At 45.6% G+C, this 21,820-nt stretch overlaps 1 protein-coding gene across 1 annotated transcript in view; it reads right to left on the bottom strand.

Moving 5' to 3' along the window:
• LOC138265422 (uncharacterized) overlaps positions 1-21,820 on the bottom strand; it is a 236,571-nt gene that overhangs the window by 190,354 nt on the left and 24,397 nt on the right. Inside the window, exons 2-4 of the mRNA XM_069213119.1 lie at positions 17,459-17,572; positions 14,820-14,907; positions 7,704-7,849 (exon numbers count right to left, since the gene is read on the bottom strand). Of these exons, the coding sequence (XP_069069220.1) occupies positions 7,704-7,849; positions 14,820-14,907; positions 17,459-17,572 (348 nt within the window). The remainder of the gene's footprint in view (positions 1-7,703; positions 7,850-14,819; positions 14,908-17,458; positions 17,573-21,820) is intronic.

Raw genomic sequence — 21,820 nt, 5'->3', positions numbered from 1 at the left:
TGGGATACTCTTGACCTTCCTTGTCAGGTTGGGCGAGGACCGCACCCAAGCCAACATTAGAAGCGTTGTTGTATAAATGGAAGGGCATAGAGAAATCTGGACACACATAAGAACTGGTTCAGTTGTCAGGGATTGCTTTAAGTGCTCGAAGCTGCGGAGTTGAGAACCAGTTAACCGGGTTAAAGTGGAGGGCTGTTGTTTTTTCAGGAGATCAGTGAGTGGGGCGGCAATCGTGGAGTATTGGGGTATAACCCTGCGGTAATAGCCCATGAAGCCTAAAAAGGAGCGTAGGTCTTTCTTGGTCTTGGGTATCGGAACTTGAGATATGGCTTCGATTTTACTCTTCTGTGGTCGTAGAGTCCCGTTCCCTATTATGTAACCCAGATAAGAGATTTGAGTATTTCCCAGGGTGCACTTTTTTGGGTTGGCCGTTAGCCCGGCATCTGCCAAGGCAGTGAAAACCTCGTTGAGATGGCATAAATGATCGGACCATGTGTCACTAAAGATTACAATATCATCCAAATATGCTGCTGCAAAGGTATGAAATGGTTGTAGTAGTCGGTCCATTAAGCGTTGAAAGGTAGCTGGGGCCCCGTGGAGACCAAAAGGCAGGACAGTAAAATGATAAAGGCCTGATGGGGTCACAAAAGCTGTCTTCTCTTTATCCCCCGGTGCGAGTGGGATCTGCCAGTACCCTTTTGTTAGATCGAGGGTGAATAAGTATTTGGCTCGTCCTAACTTCTCTAAGACGTCATCTACCCGGGGAATAGGATATGTATCAAAGAGTGATATGGCGTTTAATTTCCGGAAATCGATGCAGAATCGAACAGAACCATCGGGTTTTGGAACGAGAACCACTGGGGAGCACCAGGGGCTCACAGAGGGTTCGATTACTTTTAGGGCTAGCATTTTTTTTATTTCTTCCTCGATGATGTTTTTCCAAGCTTCGGGAATGCGATAGGGGCGGAGTCGATTAGTCTGGCCCTCGGGTGTTTTAATTTGGTGGTGGATTAAGTTGGTTCTCCCTGGCGTCTCAGAAAAAAATTGGGAGTGTTGTCGTAATAGAGATGACAGCTGTGTTTTTTTAATTTCGGGCAGAGAACTATTCAAACATGGATCATTTACTGAGTTGTTGCTACTAGTGGGATAGAGGTCCAACCTCAGACCCATGGATGGAGTGACAAAAAACCCGTCAGCTGCGTTGCTACTGACATCGTCTGGTTGTTCCCATTTCTTTAACAAATTTACATGGTATATTTGGGTTCGTTTTGGATGTGGATGTAACTCGATGAGGTAGGTGACGGGGAAACGGCTTTTATCACTCTATAAGGTCCTTGCCATCTAGCTAAAAGTTTATTTTCAGAGGTTGGTCGCATTATGAGAACCTGGTCATTAGGCTGGAAAGATCGCAGTTTAGTCCCTTGATCGTAATACTTCTTTTGGTTTGTCTGTGCTTTCTCTAGATGACTTCGCACATCTTCCCAGATGGTTTGTAAATGTGATTTTAGTTTATGGACATACTCTAGTAAGGGTTTCCCCTCCTCTTCTTCCTCTTCCCATGTTTCTGCTGCCATATCAAGGAGACTACGTGGTTGCCTTCCGAAAACTAATTCAAAAGGGCTGTAACCCGTGGAGGATAGTGCATGAGTCCGGATGGCATACAGGACCAGAGGTAGCTTCTGATCCCAGTCCTTTCCGGAGTCGTCTACTATCTTCGTCAGTAGGGTTTTTATGGTACAGTTATAGCGTTCCACTAAACCGTCTGTTTGGGGGTGATATACCGCGGTTTTTATCTGAGTGATCCCTAACAGCTTGCAAATCTGTTTCATGAGGCTTGACATAAAAGGGGTGCCCTGATCGGTGAGGATTTCCTGGGGAAATCCTATTCTAGAGAAAAAAGTTATCATCGCTTGAGCCACTGTTTTCGTAGTCATGCTAGATACGGGTATTGCTTCAGGGTATCTCGTAGTGTAATCTACTAATACCAGAATGTAGGTATGACCTCTGGATGAGGGAAGAAGGGGTCCTACCAAATCCATCCCTATGCGACTAAAAGGGATCTCAATAATAGGTAGGGGATGTAATGGAGCTCTCGGGGGTTCCTGGTCCCGTTAACTGACACCCAGGACATTGTAGACAATACATTCTGATGTGGGCATAGACTCCTGGCCAATAGAAGCGTCACAAGAGATACTCCTCAGTTTTTTCACGACCATAATGACCCCCCCGGCTGGTTATGAGCTAAGAACAGGACCTGATTTCGATAGGGTTCGGGAACCACCAACTGTTTCTTCTCCCCCTTGGTAGACGTGGTAATTCTATACAGGAGGTTCTTCTGTATTAAAAAATAAGGACCCACCTTGTTTGTGGATTCTGTTTTAGCCAAGTTCCAGGCGTGACAAAGAGTAGGGTCTTGCCGCTGACTATCTCTAAAGGAAACGGTTGCTTCGCCAGTTCCTGCTACTAGTTTTCCGGACTCTGGCCCCTTCCTGGACTCCTGATACTTTACTTTTTCTTGTCTTTTCTCCCTCCGGGTTAGTTTTACGCGGTCAGGAGGGCTCTCAATGTATGTGTTTGGAAAGGGCGCTTCTGTCCACCAGTCCAGGGATTCTTGTGGCATTCTGGTTTTATCGAGAAGATCGTAGAACCTGATATAGCCCGTCCCGATTATACAATCTTCTATCAACCTATCCATAATTCCCACTGGGAGGAAATCGTGGTACCCATTCCATTCTATCCTGACCAACCCCAGGGGATATTGTTCCTTATCCCCATGAATACAACAGATAGTGACCCACTGGTTTTGTGTTGGTTCTGGTGAATTCAGTAAATCCTTGCTTATTACTGATTGATTACAACCTGAATCAATTAAGGCATCAATGGGAGTTCCATTTATTTTGATAACCTGTTTGAATTTGTGGTTTCCCTTTCCTGTACATAGTACCCGGCGTCTGGTAACCCCGATTTCCATCGGTTCGACCCCGTAATTTTTCCTGGGACATGTCCTTGCAATGTGCCCCCATTCCCCGCAATTAAAACACTTGGGTTGTTGCATAGGATTACCCTCCCCAATTTTGTGTGGTCCGGGTTCTTCTACCAGATGTCGGGTGGATATTTTGGAGGAGCCAGGGTCGGTCTTACCGGGGTTCTGGGGTTTAGGGACTTAACATCCACCGACCGATGGCAGGCACAGGCGAGGTCTATTGCTAGATCTGTATCCACCTTGGGATGTTGTCTTATCCAATTTCTGGTGCTATTCGGGAGAGAGTCTAGGTACTGCTCCAAAATAATCGTTTTTATGACATCTTCCCTGGTTGTCCCCAGTGGTCCCAACCATTTTAATCCCAAGTCCTTAACCCGAAAGTAAAAAGTACGAGGGTCCTCGCTCTGTCCCCATTTTACTTTTCTAAACTTCATTCTGTAATATTCCCTATCGTGTCCGACCCTTTCAAGGATGCTACTCTTAATATCTTTGTATGGCGTTGTGCCTCCTGGGTTAGCGGCCTGGTAGGCTGTCTGTAGGATTCCCGTGAGAAGAGGTGCAATATATTGTCCCCACTATTCCTCAGGCCATTGGGCTGAAGAGGCTACACGTTCGAAGTTAGTGAAAAAGGAGTCTGGGTCTTCCCCTTCTTGGAATTTTTGTAAGACAGAGCTCGGGACATTAGGGTGTACCTTGCTGGCTGCTATAGTGTCAGTTATTTTCTGCAGCGCGGTCTCATGTACGAGCTGGTTGCTAGCCATGATCGTAGCTTGGCTTTTTAAGGCTGTTTGCAAGGCTTCTCTGTCTTCTTTTGCCTCACGTTGGTGTGCCTCCCAAATGAGTTGGAGGTGTCTTTGGCCCTCCGCCAGTTGTTTAATCATGTCTTCAAGCGTGGGTTTTTCCCACATTGTATGTACCTCACAGTAGCCTCTCAACTACGAGATCCCACTTCTGACACCACTGTGATAGGCTACTGGTGGTACAGAGGAGTCAAAGGCTTCAGTACGGTGAGTAATTTATTTTTATTTTAAATATAGTATAGTGCATAAGGGTGTAGAGGAATTGTTCTTGTCTGTAGGTTTTGCTGAGTCTTCCTGTCTTCTAGTTGTCGGGTATTTTATTCTCTTTTTGTAGTTTTGGTGGACGTTGGTTTATCTGGTCTCCCTCAGATACCGGGAAAAACAAAGACACAGAGGAGACCACAGGTAAGACGGCTGTGGAGTACTTTGCAGGTTTGTCAAGGGGGTGGCATGCAAGGAGGGAAAGTGCTCGAGAATTAGTGGTGAAGGGGTAGAAAAGGAAGTGCCCAGTCGGGGTTGCGGGCATTAGGTACCTTTACGGCACGCTCTTCTTCTTACCATTCAGAGCTGTGCCCAGAGTGCTCCCCAATCGTGCCCGGCTGTTCCCTTTTGACCAGGGTCCCCTCTGACCCCTCCCTCTTTTCCCCGGCTTCCCTTTCTTGTGCACTGTTAGTTCGTTTGTAAGCACTTCGTCCTAGGAAGGACCGTACCTGACTTAGCCGGATTGGCAGCCGGTAAGGACTCCGCTTCGAAGAGGAACTGCCTCGCAGGTCTCCGAAGCTGTTTCAGGGGTGCGAAACTCCTTCTCCGTGGTCGGCGTCTTCTCTCCTTCCGTGGTGTTCGGCGTCTTCGTCTCCTCCGTCTCCGTCGATGCCGCCTGCAACTCCTCCGCCTTATAATCCGTTGTCTCTTTTCTTTGTGGGTCCCGGAAGTCCGGGCCCACAGCGTCTGGTGGCGTTCCCATGTTACCATGGGAACGCTGAAGCGAGTCAATAGAGATGCGCGAACGGCGCCAGCTGGGAGACTCTCTGGACGCGGTCGAGGCGACCCGTCTACATTAATAATCCCAGCTGTGCACAGCCTTCAGTTGTGCACATTGAAAATAGGTTATACAAAAACACCAATATTAAATGAAACTAGAGTTCATACAATGAAAGCTCTGTCATAGTGGTGCAGGTCAACTCAAAAAATGTACTGCAGATGGCGAAATTTGCCAACTGGGCAATTTGCCATCCACCAAAAACTTCAAATAGATGTGCTAATTATATTGCCTCATGTTCCTCCAAAGCATTGCAAAGACCTGTGGAACCTAAGAAAAAACATAAAAGAAAAAAAATAACTATACAGAAAAGCATGCAAGATATGCACAAATAAGAAATAAATTTAAAAAGTCGAAGGGAGGAAGGTCAATGTGATACTCTAAAGCAAACTGCCTTATTCATGTACGTGTACAGCTAAACCTTCATCTGAACTGAGACCACATTTTTCGCATGTGCCTAGCTCAATCATGTACCTAGACTTTAGTTTCCTCAGTGTCTAATCTTCGTAATTTTGTCAATCCCAAAGAATCTCTGTTTATTGCAGTCTGAATCATGTGACTCTTGTAAATGTCTGGCCACTGGGTAGGTTCTGTCATTCTTGGTAATTGGCCTTTTCTCCTCCAAAATGTGTTTTTTAACCAGGCATTGTGCTAACTACGTATCATTTACTGCAGGGTCAATCCAGATTTTATATCAGCGTTTTTCAAGTTATGAACTTACAAATTTGTTTGACAATATTACTGTAATGAATAACAAAGTGATTTATATCCTGACTGGCTTTGCAGGCCTCGCAATTGCAGCATACATGAAATCTTGAAGCTTATATAATAGTGTTAAAGTACCAAATAGCATGAAGCTCTTCATCGCTGAGTTGGCGGGCCCTCCTTAAGATGACAGATTTGCCTATATTTCCTTCAAGTTTCGCTCTAGCCGTAGAAGACAACCATGAAGATTCAAGATTTTCTTAATTTGTGGAGCCTGTGCTTTAAACGTGGTGATAAATCGCTCTTATTGCTCTGTGGTGGCCCTGCTTTAGAACATAGTAACACTTCCCTAGTGACTTTATTCATCTTCGTTTTAGTTTCTATTAACACTTGTTCGTGTTACCCTCTTTTTCTGAATCTAGCCAGATTTTCCTCTTGTTGTTTATTAAAGACTATGGGCCTCATTATGAGTTTGGAGGTCATATGAGCCGGGGGGAATCCTGCTGTCAGGCTGGCAGCACCCCCCTCCTGTTGTATTACAATGTTCCCACCGTGGAGGATCTGCGTCCTTAGATATCTATATTTCTTTTTCCTTTAGTATCTCCAGAACTACTGAACAAGGTGCTTTCTGGACCAAGAGCTAGCTTTCTGACAAATTTGGTTGAATTCAGTCCAGCGGTTCGGGCTGTAGTTGTGTTTAAAATCCCTATGAGCAATTGCATGTGGAAAATGCATTTTGGGACCCCCATGCCCTTTTTTCTCAGCCCAACTTAATGAATCACCCTGAAACTTTCAACACTGTAGCTGAATTGAGTACATATATATGTTTTTTATAGAGAGATAGCGAACTATTCCACTTATCAATGACGCAAAGTAAATGCACCCCTGATGTACTTACCACAATTAAATGTCTCCTGCTATAATCTGTTATGACACACAACGTGCTTTCTCCCTTGTTTTTTGAGTGCCTTTTCCTAGCTTTTCCCTCCTTCTCACTGCTTTCTCCTTGCTTTACCCCCATTTTGTGTGTGCATTCTCCTTGCTTTTCCAACATTTTCACTGCTTTCTCCTTGTTTTTTTCTGTTATTTTTTGTGTGCTTTCTCCTTGTTTATCCTTTGTTTTCACTGCTTTTGCCTTTTTTTCCCCCCATTTTTGGGGTGCCTTCTACCTACTTTTCTTTGTTTTCACTGCTTTCTCCTTGCTTTTCCCATGCCCCTCCTGCATGCCGCTCATTTTTTCCTACATCCCGCCAGCTCTGCCTACTGCCTCACAGTGCCCCACCCTCCTCCCAGGACCTACCTAAAGGACGCTGCAGTGCAACCCCATTGACAAGGTCCAAGGCTCAGCTCTCTTAATTATACTGCATCACTCTTGCGCCTGTCTTTTCCTTGATTTTTCAGTGCCTTGAGACCCTCATGGGTGATCTGACACGCTGTATAGATCGTTGATTGATTGATTGACTAGGATTCATCAAAGGTTCTTACTGATATGTCCCCTGAACTGTCTGATCCTGCTTAGGAATTTAACATGAATCCCAGATCAACTTCATGAAGGAGCATCTGCTGAAACAGCCTGAAGTTCTAACTCCCGCTCAGAATGTAGGGCACTTTCATCAATGGTAAACAAGGAAGGAATGCTGACAGATATCTTCTGCTCTGCTAAATAATAAATGCTAGACATAAATTTCTGAATTCCCAGATTAGACAGAAGAAGAACACACTAGTGCAGCCTCTTTTGTTTTGCATATATTCTCTCAAATCATGATTCATCTAAACCAGAAGCTGAACATCCTTTAGAAAACTCAAGACATCCCCTTACTAGCAAGTGGACTTAAAAGTTGGGTAGAACTCTGGGTTGAACTGTGGTAAAGTGAGACTTACGTCAGAGAAACCCACCTCTGAGCAAAGAGGAAAAACTGAATATGTTGAGTTACTCGTTAGGTCATACAAACAGCCATAATTCCACCTTTTAGAACTTGAGATGAGAAGAGTCTTATCATCTGTACTGTCCAATTATCCGGTGAGTTCTCCAGGCATGGATTTACTCATGCCACAATCTCTTTAACTCAACATGACATACCTGAAGTTGCTTTCATTAACACAGAACATAGTCACAAACTGTTACCTATGTGATGCAAATAATCAAAAGGCAGAAATACACATCTCAAAAACGCACCTGCCTGGTGGCTTTACTGATGCTTTCCAGTTTGTAGTAGTGTCTATCATTGGATTCATAATTGAATTTGTGAATGGCATGCATTGTGATCGGTCGCAGGCGAGCATCATCACTCCATATGGGAAATGGACATCCACGGCACAATTCTTGAGTAAAAAATAGAGGACGTCTTGTTAGAAAAAACAATGTTAAAGCTAGAATTTAGCCTAAACACAAATACAGTTCTGCAATTAAATCTAGCCTCATCTTTAGACAGCACGCCCACTAATACAGTGTTTTCTTGTGTAGTTAACATTTTGAATTGTTTAACGTGGCAACTGAGAGCTTAATTTACAGTTTGCGGGGAACTGACAAATTTCCAATTCCTAGAGGAAACTCAAGGTTCCCCAGGTGCATGTTCTCCACCATAGAGACAGTACTTTAGAAGAAAATCTGTTGGTGGATTCTACTACCTATTGACAGTTTTCTCCTGGAATTGGAGGATCTTTCCTCCCATCTAAACTGTAAGTGAGGACCTTAAGCGTTAGGTGAATCGATGTCACAAATACCCTAATCAGGAGCCACGATTTTCTGGGCCTGAGGCACTATGTGCCAGATGTACAAATATACTGGTAACAAAATGCGTTTGAAAATTGCTCACAGATTTCTGCCACCAGTGGTTTTCTTTTGCACAGCAGCCTATGGTCTAATAAGTTGGTTGGTTCACAAATTAAAGGATCACAAGGGGTCACAAAACAACATTCCTATGTATTAATCATTAGGCAGAGCACTACAGTGGGACAGCCTGTGATTAGCTGCAATAGAATTTATGATGGTCTTCGAGGGGCCGAAGACTACCATCTCTGTGAGTGCCTTGCACAATGGAAAACGTTTGTAGAGCTGTCCAAGTTCCTTAAAGGAACTACAGTCACAAACCACTGACACACACCAACCTAATGGTCCCCACACGCCCATCTACACTGTGATTTGATGTGGGTCTGTAACCCCATTTTTCAAACCGGAAAAACTTTTTCAAATCGCAAAATGGGCTTAATACAATAGAAAAGGGGATTTGGGGAATGTAAACCCTGTGATCTTGCAAACTGCAGTGTAAACTCTCTTAGTATGTCTAGCCCAAGCTCCCTTATTTGCAATAAACGTTGTGTGGCTTAAGTTCTCTGTAAACAGAGGATTTATTTTACACGTGGCTTCCATTTACAGAAAACTCACCCACAGGAGTGATCTTTCATAGAACTTTCTTTGAAGTTTCACCATCCAGAAACTTTTCTCCACTACATTTTCATGACTTTTTAATGCACGTAGAAATATCCTCCCTTTTCTGCCATTGGGTTTCTGGAATGCTGTCACTCATGCCATTTTGATATTTCAGCTGGACTAGAGTAAGTCTGTGTATTTGGACAATCCCAAACATATGATGTCACAGCTGCTGATAGGGCAAAGGGCCAGATGTAGGTAGGTAAAAAATAGCGACTCGCAAATTGCGAGTATTTGCGACTCGCAATTTCCGACTCTCTAACTGCAATGCAGGTAGAAAGTGCGAGGACAATTTGCGACTCGCACACGGAGTCGCACCGCAGATAGTGAGTCTGCTGTTTGCGAGGTCGCTTTTTGCGACCGCGCAAAAAACGGACTCGCAATTTGCGAGTGGGTGTCGCAAATAGCGGCTGTGCTGAAAATTGAATGCAGGTGCTGCAGAACACTCTGGAAAACACTTCAGAACACTCAGGAAAACACTTCCTGGCACATGATGATGACATCACAGCCAGGAAGTTTACAAATACACCTGGGAGGAGGGAGGACCACACCCATTTCAACTGCAGCACAGCAAACAAACAGAGCTCCTGCAACCATGGCTGACACTCCTAGGAAAAGGAAGCTCAAGTTTGCTGAAAAGGAGTTGGAGGTGCTGACTGATGAGTGCTGTCAGCACCATGATGAGCTGTTTGGCAGGGCAGCCCTCACCGTGCCAGACACAGAGAAGAAAATAATTTGGCAGGAGATCCAGGACAAGGTCAACTCCCTGGGGGTCAGCCACCGGAGTGTGGAAGAACTGAAGAAAAGGTGGTATGACCTGCGCTCCCGGACCAAGGAGAGGGTGGCAGAGCGGCTCCGGGAGATGAGAGGAACAGGAGGGGGACCATCGACGGTACCACCACCCACACCCCTAAAGGAAAGGGTAGAAGAGACCCTAGAGCCTGAGGCTGTAAGCGGGATGGGAGATCTGGACACCTCTGAGCCAGGACCATCAACCGGTGAGTACCATGTGACATGCATGTACCCTCATCAATGCCATACCCCCACCCACCTTGTACACAGGGGCATGCACAACCAAGATAGCTCCATTTCAGAGTAGCAAACACCAGAATGATGCATTATGGGTAATGTAGTAAAGTAGACAGTTCATAGGCAATAGTTTATTAGGAAGTTGATAACAGATAGTAGACACTGACAGTGTGTTCCCTATGTCCCACAGGTCTCCCACAAGACACCCCCACCAGCCCAAGCAGCCAGGGGCCAATGGTCAGCCAGCACACTCAGGAGACAACAGGACCAGCCACCACTGCTCCCTGCACCACTGACACCATGGCCTCTCAGGAAACACCTGTTGCAGGAGTGGTCCAGAGCGCCACATCCGACAACACAGGGCCTCCACCGCTTCACAGGCGACATGGAATATCAACAGCAGAGTGGCAGGCAGAGTCAGAGCATGCCTCCACATCACCCACCGAGGCCCAACTTCTACGGGGTCAGTGCCTGCAAAACCAACAATTAAGGAGCATTAGTGGGGTATTGCGGCGCTTTGAACGCAATCATGCCATCAGCATGCAGCAGGTACACTCGGAGTTGCAGGGGATCGGTACCAACACGGGTGACCTTGCACTGTCTATGCGCCAACTAGTGGCAGGACTGCTAACGCAGAGTGACAGTGCACGGCGCAGTGACCGCCAGCTGCTTCAACGCCTGGACAGGATGTCCTCCTTTATAGTTAGGCTGGCTGTCAACACAACAGGGCTGTCTAGGCGCACAGTCAGCCTCCAGGTGGACATGGGCCACTTTGCTGGTGATGTGGCACGTGGACTGGGCCGGCTCAGCCATGCAATAGACCTCATGGAGGCACGGCAGGTGGCCAGGGGCACAGGCGACACGCCACAGGACAGTGAGGAGGGCTCCACTGTCAGCAGTGTCTCTGCCAGTGACACCAGGGTGCTACGTATTGGAAGCACAAGGCAGAGCACTGCTGACCCCCTAGTACCAGCCAGGCTGGCCGAGCCCGCCGTAGGGTGTGAGCTCCACACTGTCCTTGGGTTTGGGGCACATGATGTCAATGTGTCCCATGCCAGGTGGACTATTGAAGCCCCTGAACTGTTCATAATGTACATAGTTTGGTTATTTGCACTTATTAAATCACTTGTTCTTTCCACTTAACACATGGACTCTTTGTTATACTGGTGAGTATGGTAGAAGTTGGCACGTACCTTCCAAAGTATTGGTTTGCAATGTGTTCCCGTCTCAGTCTGCCTTGATTTGCGATGCTCCTATCCCCATGATGGCGATGTGGTTGCTCTTGCTCTTCATCCTCAGAATCTGGGTCTTCAGGGGTGAGAGGTAGCCCACTTCGGGTGGCAATGTTGTGCAGGATAGCGCATGCAACAACTATTTTGAAAGCCGTTATTGGGGTATACTGGAGGGCACCTCCACTTCGGTGGAGGCATCTGAACCTTGCTTTCAGCAGTCCGAAGGAACGTTCTATCATGTTCCTGGTCCCCTTATGTGCACTGTTGTATCGCCTCACGCAATCATTGCTGGGTGTTAAGTACGGAGTCAGTATCCATGGACGTAGTGCATATGCACTGTCACCTGTTTGGCACAAAACGTACTATGTTAGCAAGGCATGGGTGGTTTGCACATTGACCTGTGTGCATGTCTTCAAGGTGTATTTAGCTCTACCTAGGAGGTATCCGTCTCCAAACTCCCCACGTTCCAGGCGTTGGTGTATCCCACTGTGCCTAGAAATGTAGGAGTCATGAGTACTGCCTGGAAATTTGGCAACCATGTCAGTGATGATATAATGAGCGTCACATACCACCTGAATATTGAGTGAGTGGGTACACTTCCTATTGCGGAACAGATATTCCAAGTTTGCAGGAGGGCATATTTGTATATGTGTCCCGTCTACACACCCTCTGACATGGGGGAAGTTGGCAATCCTGTAAAATTCCAACTTGGTGGTGTTGATTTCTGCCTCATTCCTGGGTAGGTATATGTATTGGGACATGTGTGTGAGTAAGGCGTCTAGGAATGCCATAAAGTAACGTGAGAGTGCACTTTGGGATACCCCACCTGCCACAGCAATGACCCCCTGATAGCTACCCGAGGCCAAGAGGTGCAGTGAACATAGCACTTGCACATGCGTAGGGATGGCGCAGCCGCGCACAGTCTGGCGTTCTAGCTGTGGTTTGAGTAAATCTATTAAATCTAGTATAGCTGTGCTGCTAAGTCTATATTTGTCATAAATGTCCTCCTCAGTTTGCTGGAAGAGTGTCTGCCTTGTTCTGTAAATCTTCTCCTGTCTCTGGCTCCTCCTCCTCCTCTGCTGGGCGGCGTGGGCTCTCCTCCTCACTGCTATCAGGTATATCTCCGCCATCTTGAGTAACCCAGATGCCTTCTGGGTCTCCTTTTATACTTTGGTAATGGTTACCACCTGCTCTGAGTTAGTGGTAAATTGGAAGTGCAAAATGGGCTTTTTGCGACTAGTCGCAATTTGCGAGTTGCTATTGCATATGGTTTGCGACTCGCAAATTGGACTTGCTATTTGCGGGTCACAAAATGGGGTCGCAAATTTTGCGAGTAGGTAACGGCTCGCATCGCATTTTGCGAGTCGGAAATGTGATTTTTGCATCCCATTTCCGATTTTGCGGGGTCGCAAATTGCGAATCGGGCCATTTGCGACTCGCAAAAGTTTGCTACATCTGGCCCAAAATGCTGCCACAAGACTTTTTTGAGCCTGAATAATACTGAGTCTATTGCTCATTGACTTGTCAACCTGCACCGGCTCCCCATTCATAAAAGGGTCACCTTGAAGTGCATTCAAGTGCATGACTACATGTCATCACATCTTGTATGGTCATGGACTCACCGTTTCACCATGTTTTACATTTTCAATTGCATCTCACCATTTTCAATTTTTTTCTGCTCTGTTACCTACTCTACCATTGACCCTTAGACAAAAGAACCGTCCCCTTCCGTTTTGGAAATAGTTAAAGATGTGGCTATTTACAGCATCTGATCAAGCTCATCATTTAACGTCCCTTATGCTAGATTTCAGGGTACCGTTTGAGGCTGCAGAGCTCTGTAAGTGCTAAGTTCACTAATCCATTCTTTCACAGGCTGGGCATAACTGCCAAGTGGCACAATTGTACTGAAAAGCAATATTAGAACTATGGTTAAAAGGCTGGACCTCTAGATAGTCACGTGGTGGAGTCTGGTTTGCCTTTTAGACTGTTAACTCCTTTTACTTCAAGACACATGTCACTTAGAAGACACAACCAGCAAAGCACTAGCTGTTCCTTCTTCAAGGAATTCCTTCCAGACCTCATCATCACACCATTCAATGGAGCAATATGCCATACACACTTCGAAGGAGGCAAAATATTTGCTTGCCACACCAGCATCCCAGACACCCTAACCACAATGGAAGAAGTAAAAATGGATCACACCCAGGCTCAAGGTCTACTGCATCACTTTTAGTACTCTGAGCTCCAACACACCATTCCACCTCCGTAGTAAGATCAAGGTCTTGCTTGGGATACATAACACCTATTGCTGCATCATCGCCAGCCTCAAGTCAAAAAACTATGATGGAGGAGACTAGATAATGAGCCTTCTCCTGTTATGCATCCCTATGATCTGGAATTCCATCTCAATATATATCTTACAAACTCTTTCAGTCCAAAGCTTCTCTGCTGAGGTACAAGTGTTTACCTTGCATGCATAGTTAGCATAAGAGACAAACTTTGCCACAGAATAGTGCTTCAGTTTTGACCCATTTCCGAGCTTACGCATTTGTGGCAAAATCCTTTATATTTCCTTGAGCAGGACATCTTGGCAAAGGAAACGGAAACTCTGAAGCTGCATCCTCCCCTAATCACCAGAAGGTGATGTGGAGGACATCCTTGGAAGTGCTAAAGGGGCAAGAGGGCAGTGGTAATTAGGAGCATGCCAGGGACAGTGCTGACATTTGGGATGAGTGGGCATGATGTGGTGGGACCTGAGAAACACTTCTGTTTAGGAACTGGCCAGCTAATGATCTCCTTTGGTGGGTTTTGGGCTGGTGGGACACACTCGGTTGATTTTGTATACTGGCCCACTCACACTGCCAGGACTCCACAAAGACTGTCAGGACTGCAGATTCTGTCTGGCAGCCTCAGAACTTCAAACGGGAGCTATCAGTGGGCATTGCCAACACGCAGCGTCTCATCAGTTGCCATGAGTGGTACAAAACTATATTAAATCTTTTTTTAATCTGAGATTAGCCACACAATAACTATATATACCCATAGTTTTAAAAATCATACCCAAAGTTACAAGCTCCGGGGCAACTTGGAAAAATGTAAACTCTACTTCTCACCCATAAATACATAGGTTAAATGCCCACAGACATGACAAATTACATCAAGTCTTACCAGACCTACCAAACGTAAGTTGCACTCTTACTTTTACCCTTGCTATATTCTACCATATATAGCAGGCAGTTGTTTTACAGCTAGCTTGAGGTTTTACAACCCTTATGCTGTACGTATACAATGGAATACGTACACAAACACGTACATGACAAAGCCCGTGGAGGTGGGAAGCATGTTGGATTGTGTGTTTGTTTCTCATCCACTCATTCATATCTGTGTAGGTGAGCACTTGCACATCTAGGATTCACTTAAAAAAATTAAATTATTTTATTTGCTTCAAATATGAGAGTACCCTTTTCCTCTGATTGGAACAGACGAACGGTGAGTGATACCTTTAGGGTTGCTTGCATTCTGCATCCATTTGTTCTTTTTAAACACTATATTGGTAGGTTAATATAATGCAAACATATCATTGTCATCAAGAGTTACCTACTTGGGGTAATGCTGCATTCCTGACTAATAACATTGCCGGGCTTCTCTGTGCTGTTGATGTGAACTTCAGCGTGGCATACGCCAATGGCCTAAAAATACACAAAAATATTTACAACACAGGAGTGATTTTCAAACAAGAGTAACAAATAGCTCTTTCTGTTTGATTGATTTATGTCTTACTTCCAGAGTTCTCCAATGGAAGGTCTAAGACTGTGAACACCACTGCAAACAATATTAACAAACAACATACTGAGCGTTTCCATTGGGTGATACAGATTAGAAGATAACAACTTCATATTGGAGCTCAATAATAAAAATGTACACCAATCATACAAGATATTAGCAGTATTGCTGTCAAAACCCTTTGCAGTGTGTCATTGTGTTTATTTGTGGTTGATGGATGAAAGGCGTAGAACTAATGTTTACTCTGCAAGGACCAGGTTTTCTGATGGTAGGTGTAACCCATGGTAAGAAGAAATTAAGGCCCTGATTTATATTTTTGGGTGCAAAACTGCACTAACGCAGTTTTGCACCAAAAAGTTTAGCACCGACTTGCACCATTTCTGAGCACCAGCCGGGCACCATATTCATGGAATGGTGCAAGCCGGCGCAAAGGGTAGGCTAGCGTAAAAAAAATGACGTTAGCTTAGTGGGGCTGGCGGTATGGAAGAAGGGGGTTTTGCACCAAAAAATGACGTTAGGCAGGTTAGAGTTTATAAAAATGACTCTAACCAGCCTAGCGTCATTTTCTGACACAAAACCATCCATACCACTTGACTCCTGACAGGAGTTATGCCCACCACCCCAATGGTCAGCATAGGGGGCCTGTACCCCTGTACCCAGTACCATATAGGGGGTCCATTTTAGGGCCCCCCAATGGCACTTTAAAAAAAAATACTTAGCTGTACTTACCTACACATACCTAGAATGTGGTTTCCCATCCTCCGCTGTCCCTCTGGTGTGGGTGGGGGTGTCCCTGGGGCCTGGGGAGGGCACCTCTGGGTTTATTCCTTGTTGTTCCACCATAGAAATAGGCCCACACGCCCCCTAACACCTGCCCTGACCCAGATGTTAAATAATGGTGCAAAGCAAGCTTTGCTCCATTATTTGACCCCTCTCCCCCCCCTTTCCCCTCCCGGTGCGTGATTTTAGCATGGGGGATAAATATGGCACTAAGGCCATACAGTAATTTTTTGCACGGGAACGCCTAGTTTGCATCTCATTGACGCAAAGTAAGTTTCCACATCCAAAAATGACTTTTACTCCATAACTTTGGCACTAGACGGGTCTAGCACCAAAGTATAAATATGGAGTTAGTTTTGCACCGAATTTGCGTTAAAAAAAAGATGGAAATTCGGCGCAAAACAAGTATATTTATATGCCCCTAAATTATGTTTAAATTTCCAAAAACCTTATTCATAGAATCATGATTTGTTATATATTCAACCACAACAGATTCTCTGCTATTGTATGTTTAAGAAAAGAGTGGGAAAATAAGGGTTCCTTTTGGAGGCGTAGAGAGCCAGCCATGTGGAATTTTGGGAACACCCACAAAGTCGCAAATTTTTTATTATTTACAAACATTTCCAATTAATTGCTCCATCCTAATGTAACGTGTAAATTACTCCAAAAAGGTCGAGTAAGTGGGTGCGCAGAATGAGAAAGAAATACTTACCTTACTATGGGAATAGAAGGTTAGACTCCTGTCCATGGCATCCTTTATCCTTTGTAGATATACTGGTGAATAGGTGACTGCATTTGGCTCCTGTGTTCCCCCTTTCTTTTCTGCTTCTTCTTTCTCTCTTCTTGTCTATTGTTGGCTTATGTTATATAGCTCTCGGGCTATATATATTTTTTTATTTTTTATTTTATGTTAGTATACTGTTCAGCGGACCAGCTGGATGTCTGTAGCAGACTGATTAGTTTGGCTAATTTTTGGGGTAGCCTGCTCCAATTACTTGTTACATGATATGTTGATGCATCTATTGGTTTCAGGCTGCAGTTACAGTATATGTAAGAAATACGCTTTGGCCACCCTATTGTGCTGGGCTGGTTGTTATAGAAAGTTCAATAAAAGAATAAATAAAATAAAAAATACAAAAAAATAAAAAATACTTTCCTTACTAAGAAACGTCCTGTAGGAGTCGACAACAAGCGGGAGGAGAAAGAGGGGGAGGTAATTTATACAGGGAAGGGAGGAGTGTTAAATAGAAATAGAAGTGGTCGCTTAGTTATTTATTAAATACCTTGGAGAGAAACTGCCTTGAGGAGCGGGGTCACATCATGTCCTAAGGACTGGGAAGGGGAGGAGGGGAGAATGGGTAATATCTTGAACATAGGTGCAATTACGCACAGCTTGCAATCCATCTCTTCTACTGCTCATTAAAGGATATATTTCAGCCCAAACTGAGAATTTGGGTGAAATTACACAAATGATCAAAATGGCTTCCAACAGCCCATCTTATTGCCCTTTCCTATGCGAATGGTGTGTCGCGATAGTACAAAGCCCACATGTTTAGCACTGATGGAGGCAAAGAAAAAATGCAACTATGTCATACTCTTGAAATATTTTCTTCTGCAAAGTAAAGCTAGGTTTTTATACGGCGATTAAAAACTCCAAGAGGTAAACCCAAAGCATACCGCTTCTGCACGAGGTTTGAGCTGACAATCTTGCCACACGTGTCCGTCCTGAGCCGCACATGTGCTTTCAATGATCTCATATGTCACATGATAGTGTTCGCTGCCGTGCACGCCCTGGGGAGAGAAACAGGCCGATGAGAGTATAATTTGGACACATCATAGCATAATGGCAAATCCCTTTAAAAAAACTCAAACTTCATGCATTTGTTATTCTAAAATGACCAGTTGGTGGCGCTACATTCCATTTTCTTAGTAAACATTTTTATATAGCTCCATACTCCATGTACTCTAGCAGACAGCAAGTATGTTATTGATAGGTCGTATTACAATTAAAACAGCTTCTAGTACTCTCCCTCAGGTCTCCCTAGCGAATGTTGGTAAAAATTGTCAGGTGGCCTTGAGGCTTCTTAAAATGAGAGCCACACTTTTTAGGGAGACCTTGGTGGTATGAACTCTATCTGGGTTTTTGTCAAACCGAAATATTCATGGTAGGGATCACGTCCTGCCTGGTCCAGTTCAATCTGCTGAGACGTTTTAAAACCCATGTTCCCATTCTTGATTCCTCTTCAGGAACAGTATACAGATTAACAATGCAGAACATAAGGTCATAGTCAAATCTGCAAATGATGCGGCAGATAATGGATTATGTGGTGTTAGAAATGTTTTTTTTGGTTGGCAGTCAGGTTACCCTCTGTCCAAGCAAAAACCCTCACTCTAGTCAGGGTAAGTCACACACAATCCAAGATTATCCTGTGCCCACCCTCTGGTAGCTTGGCACGAGCAGTCAGGCTTAACTTAGAAGGCAATGTGTAAAGTATTAGTGCAATAAATCATACAATACCACCATATAGCACCACAAAAATACACCACACAGTGTTTAGAAAAATATATAATATTTATCAGGATAATTGTAGGTCAAAACGAATAAAGTTGCAATGTGAATTTGTAGAGAGATCACTGAAAAGTGATATAAAGTGTCTTAAGTCTTTAAAAAGCAAACAAAGTCTCTTTCAAGCACAAAGTACCTGGTTTGGAGTGGAAAATCTCCTCAGAGGGCCACAGAAGAAGAGATACGTGGAAAAATGGTGTGTGCGTCGATTTCTCCCCAGCACACACGGACTTGCGTCGTTATTTTTCACGCTGGGAAGTCGTGCTTCGTTTTCCGGCGCGCGGACAGTCTCTTTCTGTGGATCACGGGGATTAACAGATGTCCCCGGTCTGTGCGTGGATTCTCCTGCTTGTTTTCTGGCTGCGTGCCGTTCTGCGGGGCTGCGCGTCAAAGTTTCGCTCTCACGGCAGGCGTCACGTCCATTTCTCCTCTGGAGGTCGGGCGGCGTTGTCCTTGCGAGGCCGTGCGTCGAAGTTCCGGTCATCCCGAAGGCGTCGCGTCGATCAGCGTCGGTATGCAGTGTTTTTCTCGCCGCGGAACAAGCTGTGCGTCGAAAATTTCAGCGCACGGAGCGTCCAAGTGAAAAAGAGAAGTCTTTTTGGTCCTGAGACTTCAGGGAACAGGAGGCAAGCTCTATCCAAGCCCATGGAGAGCACTTTCACAGCCAGACAAGAGTTCAGCAAGGCAGCAGGCCAACAGCAAGGCAGCAGTCCTTAGTAGAAAGCAAACAGGTGAGTCCTTTGAGCAGCCAGGCAGTTCTTCTTGGCAGGATGTAGTTTCTGGTTCAGGTTTCTTCTCCAGCAAGTGTCTGATGAGGTAGGGCAGAGGCCCTGTTTTATACCCAAATGTCCCTTTGAAGTGGGGGAGACTTCAAAGAGTGGCTAAGAAGTGCACCAGGTCCCATTTCAGTTCAATCCTGTCTGCCAGGGTCCCAGTAGGGGGTGTGGCAGTCCTTTGTGTGAGAGCAGGCCCTCCACCCTCACAGCCCAGGAAGACCCATTCAAAATGCAGATGTATGCAAGTGAGGCTGAGTACCCTGTGTTTGGGGTGTGTCTGAGTGAATGCACAAGGAGCTTTCAACTAAGCCCAGCCAGAAGTGAATTGTAAGGCACAGAAAGATTTAAGTGCAAAGAAATGCTCACTTTCTAAAAGTGCCATTTCTAGAATAGTAATATTAAATCCAACTTCACCAGTCAGCAGGATTTTATATTACCATTCTGGCCATACTAAATATGACCTTCCTGCTCCTTTCAGATCAGCAGCTACCACTTCAATACTGTATGAGGGCAGCCCCAATGTTAGCCTATGAAAGGAGCAGGCCTCACAGTAGTGCAAAAACGAATTTAGGAGTTTTACACTACCAGGACATGTAAGCTACACAGGTACATGTCCTGCCTTTCACCCACACAGCACCCTGCTCTAGGGGTTACCTAGGGCACACATTAGAGGTGACTTATATGTGGAGAAAGGGGAAGTTTAGGCTTGGCAAGTACTTTTAAATGCCATGTCGAGGTGACAGTGAAACTGCACACACAGGCCTTGCAGTGGCAGGCCTGAGACAAGGAAAAGGGGCTACTTAAGTGGTTGGCACAACCAGTGCTGCAGGCCCACTAGTAGCATTTAATCTACAGGCCCTAGGCACATAGGGCCAGATGTAGCAAGGTCCCAAATTGCGACTTGCAATTGGCGAGTCCCTCTGACTCGCAAATTGCAAGTCGCAATTTGGGATGCAGAAAAGTGTCTCAGACACCTTCTGCGAGTCGCTATGGGGTCGCAAAGACCCACCTCATTAATATTAATGAGGTGGGTCGCAATTTGCGACCCCATAGCGAGTCAGGGCACTCATGGGGATGGAGGCCTGCTGTAGTCAGCAGACCTCCATGTCCGTGACTGCTTTTAAATAAAGCCGTTTTTTTTTTTTTTCAAAGTGCGACCCGTTTTCCTTAAAGGAAAACGAGCTGCACTTTGAAAAATAAACCGAAACCTTTTGTTTCGGTATTTTTCAGGGCAGGTAGTGGTCCATTGGACCACTGCCTGCTCTGAAAAATTATTTTTTGGTCCAGTCACAAAGGGGAAGGGGTCCCATGGGGACCCCTTCCCGTTTGCGACTGGGTTACCATCTACTTCAAGTGGATGGTAACTGCGCTTTCATTTTGCATACCAGTACGACTCGCAAATAGGAAGGGAACACAACTTCCTATTAGCGACTCGGAAATGCATTTTGCGAGTCGGTTCCGACTCACAAAATGCATTTCACATAGCAAAGTGTCTTTAGCGACTCGCAAACGGCGATTTTCACCGATTGCGAGTTGCTAAAGCTTTGCTACATCTGGCCCATAGAGTGCACATTACTAGGGACTTATAAGTAAATTAAATAGTCTAATCAGGTATGATTCAATGTTACCATGTTTTAAGGGAGAGAGCATATGCACTTTAGCACTGGTTAGCAGTGGTAAAGTGCGCAGAGTCTAAAAGCCAGCAAAAACAGTGTCCAAAAAGCGGAGGGAGGCAGGCAAAAAGTTAGGGGTGACCACCCTAAGGCTGTCAGATCTAACATGTGTCCCCCCCCAGCTGAAACTGGGGAGAGCTACCCGACCTCCTGGGAGCTCTCATCGCTAAGGCGGAAGTATCTGGAGAGACCATCAGCATAGGCGTGGTCAACCCCGGGGCGATGTTCCACCGTAAAGTCCATCCCCTGTAGGGAAATGGACCACCTCAAGAGTTTTGGATTCTCACCCCTCACCTGCATGAGCCATCTGAGGGGCCTGTGGTCTGTCTGAACCCGGAAGTGAGTCCCAAACAGGTAGGGTCTTAGCTTCTTCAGTGCCCAGACCACAGCAAAAGCTTCTCTTTCAATAGCACTCCACCTCTGTTCCCTTGGTAATAGCCTTCTGCTAATAAAGACTACTGGTTGGGCTAGGCCCTCCTCATTTAGCAGTGCTAGGACCGCCCCTATGCCATGCTCTGAAGCGTCTGTCTGCACGATAAATTCCTGGGAGTAGTCAGGGGCCTTGAGCACGGGGGCCGTGCACATGGCTTCCTTCAGGGAGTCAAAGGCTTTCTGACAAGCCTCTGTCCAATTCACCAACCTAGGTTGTTTCTTGGAAGTGAGTTCTGTCAAGGGTGACACAATGGTAAAATAGCCCTTGACAAGTCTGCGGTAGTATCCTGTGAGGCCTAAAAAGGCTCCCACCTCAGTCTGAGTTCTAGGTGGTTGCCAGGCCTTGATAGTTTCAATCTTGGCCTGGAGTGGCTGCACCTTGCCACCACCCACTAGGTGTCCCAAGTACACCACGGAACCCTGCCCAATCTGGCACTTACTAGCCTTTCTGGTCAGGCCTGCCTGTTGCAGGGCCTGAAGCACCTCCTTGAGGTGGAGCAGGTGTTCCTCCCAGCTGGAACTGTAGGCAGCTATGTCATCCAGGTAGGCTGCACAGAAGGCATCCTTGCCAGCTAGGACCCCGTTAACCAAC

Source organism: Pleurodeles waltl, chromosome 11, assembly GCF_031143425.1.
Source record: "Pleurodeles waltl isolate 20211129_DDA chromosome 11, aPleWal1.hap1.20221129, whole genome shotgun sequence".
Taxonomy (NCBI): Eukaryota; Metazoa; Chordata; class Amphibia; order Caudata; family Salamandridae; genus Pleurodeles; species Pleurodeles waltl.
This window is presented reverse-complemented; position numbering and strand designations above follow the sequence as displayed.